Source organism: Typha angustifolia, chromosome 15, assembly GCF_048772165.1.
Source record: "Typha angustifolia cultivar Huaian chromosome 15, ASM4877216v1, whole genome shotgun sequence".
Classification (NCBI taxonomy): domain Eukaryota; kingdom Viridiplantae; phylum Streptophyta; class Magnoliopsida; order Poales; family Typhaceae; genus Typha; species Typha angustifolia.
In genome coordinates, this window is record NC_133253.1 from 3,108,961 (window position 1) to 3,116,673 (window position 7,713).

At 41.5% G+C, this 7,713-nt stretch overlaps 2 protein-coding genes across 4 annotated transcripts; both read left to right on the top strand.

Annotated features, from left to right (window-relative positions):
• Window positions 1-210: 210 nt before the first annotated feature.
• On the top strand, window positions 211-2,021 carry LOC140778945 (zinc finger protein ZAT9-like). Of its 2 annotated transcripts, XM_073123858.1 has the most exons (3): window positions 211-363; window positions 513-1,008; window positions 1,093-2,021. In XM_073123858.1, exons 2-3 carry the CDS (start codon window positions 540-542, stop codon window positions 1,770-1,772), a joined length of 1,149 nt encoding a protein of 382 aa, XP_072979959.1. In that variant the 5' UTR covers window positions 211-363; window positions 513-539; the 3' UTR covers window positions 1,773-2,021. The 2 variants fall into 2 exon arrangements, with proteins under 2 accessions (XP_072979959.1, XP_072979958.1); XM_073123857.1 differs by having other exon boundaries at window positions 513-2,020.
• A 2,465-nt stretch (window positions 2,022-4,486) lies between these two features.
• Window positions 4,487-7,501, top strand: LOC140778297 (uncharacterized). 2 transcript variants are annotated; one of them, XR_012107176.1, is made up of 3 exons: window positions 4,835-4,974; window positions 6,124-6,342; window positions 6,723-6,863. XR_012107176.1 is itself a non-coding variant. In XM_073122939.1 (2 exons), the coding sequence occupies exons 1-2, from the start codon at window positions 4,522-4,524 to the stop codon at window positions 7,284-7,286; spliced, it is 1,017 nt and encodes a 338-aa protein (XP_072979040.1). In that variant the 5' UTR covers window positions 4,487-4,521; the 3' UTR covers window positions 7,287-7,501. The 2 variants fall into 2 exon arrangements, 1 of the variants encoding a protein (XP_072979040.1); XM_073122939.1 differs by lacking the exon at window positions 6,124-6,342 and having other exon boundaries at window positions 4,487-4,974; window positions 6,723-7,501.
• Window positions 7,502-7,713: the final 212 nt, after the last annotated feature.

Below are 7,713 nucleotides of genomic sequence, written 5' to 3' on the forward strand. Positions count from 1 at the left end.
GCCAATGGCTACTCGCCGCGTGGTGCAGTTGCATTTGCTCTGTGTCGTCCCCCACTAGCAGGAGATTGCCTGGATGCGTCCTACGTGGCGGAGCAACAGCCGCCGGATCCGTGGCGTAGGATTCTCGGTTGGGTACACGTGCTCCTCCTCCTCCGTTTTAACTTTGCTTCGATGCATGGATTTCTCCTCCCAACCAATCGATCTCGAGAGCGGAACCAAGCGACCCAGATGAGAAGAAGCTTAAAGGTCTCGCCTTTATCTCCCCTCTTGCTCCTCTATGGATCACAACAGAGAGCTTGAAGCTCGACGAGTGACGAAATCCCGTCTGGGTTCTTCTCGGGTCAATCCAAAGGTCCAGTTATAGTAAGATCTGATTCGGTTCTTGATTCCCGTTTAGGCTTTCCTTCTCTCTCTCTCTCTCTCTCTCTCTCTCTCTCTCTCTCTCTCTCTCTCTCTCTCTCTCTCTCTCTCCTCCTGATCTTGGTCTGTTCTGGTTCTTGTTCTTGTTGTAGTCCTCTGTTTGCGTGAGAGATCAGGAGATGAAACATTCCTGCAAGGTTTGCGGGAAGAGCTACCCCTGTGGTAGATCTTTGGGTGGGCACATGAGGTCCCACTTGTCCGGCAGCACTAGTAGTACTAGTGGTAGAAGCTGTTTCATGGGGTTGGGTCCTGGGTATGGTCTCAGGGAGAACCCCAAGAAGACTCGGAGGCTATTGGGGGAGGAAGAAGAGGTCCAAGAAGAAGAGCAAGAGCAAGAGCCAATGGGCCATGAGAGGAAGAGGTCGAGGCTCGTGGCATCGATCCGTGCCTCTTCTTCGTCGGATTGTGGGTTCGACAAAGAGGAGGAGGATATTGCTCTGAGCCTTGTGATGCTCTCAAGAGACACCGGGTTCTGGGGCGCCGTTGAGGAGTCCTCCGATAAGAATTCTGTGGTTCTGGAAGACAAGGGGGATGCTAGTAAGAAAGAAAGTGATTTGGATTGTGACCCAAATGAGATTGGCATGTCGAGTAAGTTGGAATCTGATGTTTCTGGTGATGGCTTAGTAGAGGTTGATGATTCCAAGCAGCCAAAGACTAATTCTTTTGGTACAGATGAGGCTGAGGGCTCTAATGAAGCATCAAAGAAGCATCCGTTCAAGAAAAAGAATCTGAATTCCTGCGTTGCTGAGTTTGAGGTGAAAAGAGAAACTTATCAATGCTATCAGGAAGTTGGAAAATTTAGCTCAAGAAAAAGAGAGAGATCTGCTGCTAATGGTGATTTCAAGTACAAATGTGCTACATGCAACAAGTCATTCCATTCTTACCAAGCTCTCGGAGGCCACCGAGCAAGTCAGAAGAGGATAAATGGATGTTGCGCATCGAAGACCGATCATCGTGATAATAGTATGGATACTGGTGCTTCTTTCGAATCAACACCGATCAAAGAAATGGTCGATAAGAACCGCAGTAATCAGAAAAGCTATGAAAATTCTAGAAAGGCCAAGGGCCATCAGTGCCCAATTTGCTATAAGGTTTTCTCATCAGGCCAAGCTTTGGGTGGTCACAAGAGATCCCACTTGATGTCCAGGTCAGATAATGCAGAAGTCAGTGCAAGTCATCACACCTCTGAGGTCCAGCAGCAATCTCCCAAATTGCCTGATTTGCTTGATCTCAATCTTCCAGCTTCCGTTGATGAAGATTTAAGTAACACCGATGACAATGCCGAGTTCAAGTCCTGGTGGACTCCGAGCAACTGCAAGAATGAGTCGCTTGTAGGTTTGATCCCCAATTGAGAAGAAGGTGCAGAGAGTGTACAGATTTATCGCATATAATTGATGCAGTTTTATTCAATTCATTCTTTTTAATACACCAGAAAGGCCAGGGCTACATGTATGTTGATCTCAGCCTGGAAGGTGAAGTTGTAGGCTTCTCTCTCTTTTTCCAAACATTAAGGTAATAAGAGCTCTGAAGTTCTTAAAAATTCTGTTTCCTTTCAATTCGTAATAAATTCTGCCAATATAATAGAGCACATGTGCTGATTGAAGAAATTCTTTTACTTGTTCACTAATCTGACTATTTCATTTAGTGTCAGTAATCCTTTTTTTTCTGTTTAAATTTCTCATTAGTGAAACAAGAAATACTATTCATGACCTTCAGAGCACTCCTACTGTTTGACTGTGTAAATGTATTTGATTACTAGGATAGTAATATAATGACACATTATGCTCTGCTCTTTGTTTGAAGTTGTGCCACATAATAAATTCTATGGTGCTTCTGACATGGGGTCATTGAAGCTGCAAACCAGGGCTGAAATGATTGAGCTGTGAATTCTTTATCAGACATGCTTAATGGCCTTTGCCAAGAACGCATGACAATGTGAGGGCATGTGATGCCAAAGTTGGTTTGTTAATTTGCCCACTACAACGCATGACAATCCATCTCACTCACCAATGTTGTCATGTTGATGTCTTCTTTTCTTTTAATGCTCTAGTAGACTAGTACCTGCTTATATTTGTTATGAAAGGTTTATGCTCACTTTATTTGAAGTCCAGACATCCCATTATGCTTGTGTTGTTCATGTCTCTTTCTTACCCTACTTGCTTGGAGTGGTTAGCATTGGGAAGCACAACTCCTCATGAGGATTCTCTTTCTCTCTCCCTCTCTTTCTTGCTTTCCTCTTTTTATAATCCACTGTAGACATCAAGACATGTCTTTGCTCAAAGAATTTGTGATAAATTGGCCAAGAAGAAAGCAAAACTTAGAAGGGAGAACGATAATGAAGTTTGCAGAATTGAGTTCAGAACTTGGATGTTTCTGTCAAAGAATTGAAGGCCCACATGAGGGGAGTCATTTTGGATAGACATGGGCACAGAATGCCTAGTGATACAAAATGCACCTTTTATAAATTCTTCTTGGTTGATTCTGCCATGTGGGTCAAGTTGCATCAGAGGAATATTGGCTACAATTGGCATGTTCATGTGAATAAACTCTGCAGGATGTGACAAATGAGGAGAAGGTGCTGGTGAGGGAACCTGGGATATACTTAGCTACCAATTCTTATCTGGTGTGGAACTTGCTTGATACTCTTATAGGGCATGCATTTGATGGCAGAAGTTTGCAGTTTGATTGCTTCATTATCTGAGCAAAAGATTAATAACTGACTTACTTCCTCATTAGACTATCTTTGCCTATGATCTAACCCCTGCTAAAGATTTATCTTTGTACTCGTCCATTCCTCTTTCTACTTGTTTTGTTCTTAGTTGTGTCATAACTATTTGTCTGACATGTTAGGATGTGATATGGTTGATAGGAATGTATTCAATCTGAAGTAGCGTTACTTAAATTACTGAGAGCAACAAGCAGAGAAGCAAAGTATAGCTTTTGGGATATCCATTTCGCTGAAGAAAGTGAAGGAAATAGCTTTCTTGCATATATCACCACCTAGATTTCAGTCGAAACTCTTTTTCCTTTCCCCCCTCTTTCTCCACAATTGTAAAAAGAAAGATTGAAGAGCAATTCCTTTTCAAAATTAATCCATGTAAATCTTAATAATAAAGTTCTTTACACATGAATAGAACATATCATTAAGTAATATATCTAACAAAAGGGAGTCCATATGCAAATATGTGAGATCTAAAATTGTAAATTGAGAGTGCTCTGCAAGAGTTCAGCATTTTTCCCTCTCCCTAAGAGGGTTTTCCTCCTCGCCTTCGGAGGCTTTTCTCCTCTCCCCTTATTAGGTGTTGCTTCTTTTCTCCCTTTCCCTCTTCCTCTCTCTCCTCTTTTCTCTCTCTTTAATCCCTTTTTAGGACTTGTTACCACCCACCTCATCTCCTTTTCCTCATTTGCACTGCCGCCGTCCATTGTCGTTGCCTAGGCCGAGTGTCGTAGTACTCGCCTGTTCCCCTCCTCAACATTTTGTGTCACCATGAATTAAGTCAAGAGCTACGGATCTCATTGATCATGTTCACACTAGTCGTCAATCTCGTTCTTTACCCGTCCGCACCAATCACTAGTCTCGACCTCAACTTGCCCGCACCTTTGCTATCTTCATCGCCTTGGCTCATCTCGCCTAGCTTTCAGTTCCATTGGTGCTAGGATCTACAATGAGAGTGCTTAGCTTCTCAAAGCTCATGTTGTTCTACCTATAATGCTACTAGTTGGGTAAGCGAGAGGCTTTAAGTATTTGTTTTGATACTTGCATTAATTGTTATTTAATTTGTAATGCAGCTAAGTGTCGAGCTTATTCTTAGGGCTCTCGTTATATTTTTATCTTTCATCTTTGTATCAAGTTGTAGTCGACTAATTGAAATGAATGATCAGTAACATGTGAACAATTACCCAGCTCATGTTCTCATGTCCTAATCCAAACGCCAAACTGAATAGTATATAGATTTGGGTTAGATCCGAATTGGCCCAATTCAATTGGCATTTTGGGTTGGGTTAAGATCCAAATTGGCCCAACTCAAGTTGCACATCTAACCATCTAGCAGTAGTCGCACACGTCTTTTCTTCTCCTGTGTATGCCACTGAGAGTCTGAGATGGACGGCACCGGTTGGGTCGAGACCCAGGCGGCGCACCAGCTCCGACCTGTCGAACTCCACCTCTACAATGCGCCGGCGGCGCATCATCCCAACACCCTTAACGTGATTAACCGTTATCCCCAACCACTGCCCCAAACCCTACCTTTCCCCAGTTCCTCCACCTCCTACTATTACTACACTAACGCTAACCCCAACCATAATCCATCCCCGAGTCAGGAAGCCTACGTCTCCGCAGCCGCCGGTGCGGCGGATTCATACGTCACGAATCCCTATGCGCCTCACGGCGGGTACGAGAATCTAGGCGCCGTTGCGTATTCGTACTCTCCGCCGCCGGCGGAAGGGGGAATTGGGTTGACGTATTATTATGACATGGGAGGTGGGGACATGCATAGCCTTGCGGCGAAGGAGGCGATTCGGCAGTATGGGGTCGAACCCTTCGCCTATGCGCCGGTGAGTATGCCTCTCTTCGTCTTTCAGATGCTTAGTTGTATTTGATTTCTTGGAGAAAGTTTGGATTTTTCTTTTGCTTTCGTAGTTGTCGCATGTATTTTGTTGGTTAATTATGATATGCTTGTTGAATGGATTAAATTGCATGTGTAATCTGTGCGTTAATTATAGTTGTATCTGGATTCTTAGTTGTGGAAACTTAAGCTTTAGTCCTTGTAGCATTGTGACGGTTAAATTTCACATAATCTGTTCTGAGGTGTAACTTGTCGATTTATTCTTTTTTTGTCTTTCAGAAAGGACGTATCATAGTAACTGCGAGTATAATTCTATAGTTAGTTGGATTTTATGTTAAATTTTTAAATATTTGTATATTGAAGTTTAACTGCCACGATTCACAAATGGTATATTTGCATCAACTGGTTATATGTAGATTAAACTTGTCTATTTTAACCGAATGTGCCATGCTAATCTTCAATCTATGTTCAGTGTTGAATGATAGAGCCAATGGCCTATAGATAACCTTCTTTCTAAGGGAAGCTTCAAGAGAGCTGAAGCAGTAATGTTTCATTTATGTGAATTTCATGATGTTTTTCTCCTATTTGAGGAGAATCATTAAGTGAGTTTTATAAATCCCATATTATGGAAGAATGTCGGCATGCCACTTGATAATATTATCATCTGTATGTTGGTTGAAGAATTATTGCCTAATACTTTTAATGTTGATGATCATTTAATGACTTCAATCACTAATTTTGAAATTTCACTTTTCAATTCTCTCATGTAAGAAGCAAATTTATTGAGCAGGTTCTCTTGTTTGAAGCTTTAAGGTTTGAACTTTAGCAATGAGGAACTTTCTATTGTGCGTCCAGCTATGGAATACATGATTTCCTTGTAAAGTTCCATTTTATAACCTTATCTTTTAAGTTTCCAGCAATGAGCAGGTTCTCATGGATTTTTATAGTGTTTATGTAAGATTACTAGGTTGTGACATTTGTGATTGCCCTTAGAGAACTATAAAGAATATTTGGAGTCTACTTTTTGTGTTATAGACCTGACCAAATGTTGCTTGATAGCCTCACTTGATGTCTTCTGCAATATCATTGCCTGTGTCTATCCTTGTTCTGACTAATCATGATTGGTTTTGATCACTAGTTTCAATGGATATACAACAGAAGTGCTTGCTGTCTTTGATGCAATGTTCCCAGCTAGACATTGCTACACCCCAAATGGGCAGGAACTGCGATGGAGATTGTGTAACATTGGCTTATAAGTCATGAGACATCCGCAACTATCTCCAGCATATTATAGATCAATTATCTGACTGACCATGTTCCAGCAGAAAGCACTATCTGCTGAGTTATTGTTACTAAAGTAAGATGACAAGTGTCCTGGTGAACTTTTTTTTTTCCAGTGATTTATGGTTACCATTTGAGACACGATGAGTTAAGTGATTGAAGTATCTTATTTATTCTTCCTTATCTTTATTCTCTAGAAGAAGGTCAAAATACCTGACATATTGCCATGGAAGGTCCTCCTGTCCCTTATTTGGATGCTTTGTATGATACCTTTTGTTTCTTCTCCATCTGCATAAATCTTTACTTTGTATAATTTCTACGGCCTCTCTAGCTACCTTTTCTTAATTTAGGTATTTGGGTGTCTTCAGGATAACAATTTTCGTGATGATTTATCTAATTCATGCAAATTATCGAATATTTTCTGAAATTAGTCTAATGTATGAGACCATTCTGCAGGCAGCTACAAGACCATCCAACGAGATCGGGTCTACATTACCAACCCACAAAATTCTCCAACACTGGAATCAACATTCCACACACCCAACTTTAAAAAGTGCCAGGAGGAAGGGCTTCAAGAAGAACACTAAGGTTGTTCAACCTGCGTATTGTAACGTCTGTAAGGTTGATTGCAACAGCCCAGATGTCCTGAAGTCACACAAACAGGGAAAGAAGCACAAGAAAAACTTGCAGAAATTGCACGAGTTTGTTACTGCAAAGCCAATGAAGCCTCCAACAGAAACTACAAACAAGCAGAAAATTTTACTTCCTGACAAAGGGAAAACTGTGGATGAGCAATCAAATAAGAAGGGTGCTGCTGCAACTCCCGAGGACTTGAAGGCTAAAAGACAAAGAGTTTTGGAAGGAGGGGCGGCTGCAGAGGAAGTAAAAGTTTGCAACATCTGCAATGTTGTGGTGAACAATCAGAAAGTTTTTGAGTTTCACATAGCTGGCCAGAAGCATGCGGCCATGCTTAAAAGGCAGCAAGAACTAAGAGCAACGAAAGAACCACAAGCTGCATGACAGACTTGAGGCATAGGCTAACCATACTCTCTTTTTTCATGCTTTAATGAGGTGTGGAAACCAAAATTCTCGGCCCTTGGGCTTGGATTTTGCTCTATCACAGATCTCTCCCGATCTCATTTACAGTGAATTATACTTGTTCATCACGGTGTATTACTGCTGTGAAAAATGATCTTTGTGTTACATATATAGTTCCATGGTTTCATGTCATGAAATATCCAGATTGTAAGACATGCAACACACGAGATATTATTTATATGCTGCCTCGGAAACAAAAATCTCAATAATTTATAGGCCCCTTACCTGTGGGCCCCATGTCCTAGGCCTCACAAAAAGTTGTGGATCTCCAGAGATATCCAAAAGACAACATATTAGTAGCAATTTAGACTTGCATTTTTGTTATGGTCCTCTGACCTTAGTGAAGTTG

Coding starts and splice junctions, on each gene's coding strand:
- LOC140778297 (XM_073122939.1), top strand. CDS start 4,522: ATGGACGGCACCGGTTGGGTCGAGACCCAGGCGGCGCACCAGCTCCGA. Junction 4,975..6,722: donor AACCCTTCGCCTATGCGCCG/GTGAGTATGCCT, acceptor ACCATTCTGCAG/GCAGCTACAAGACCATCCAA.
- LOC140778945 (XM_073123857.1), top strand. CDS start 540: ATGAAACATTCCTGCAAGGTTTGCGGGAAGAGCTACCCCTGTGGTAGA.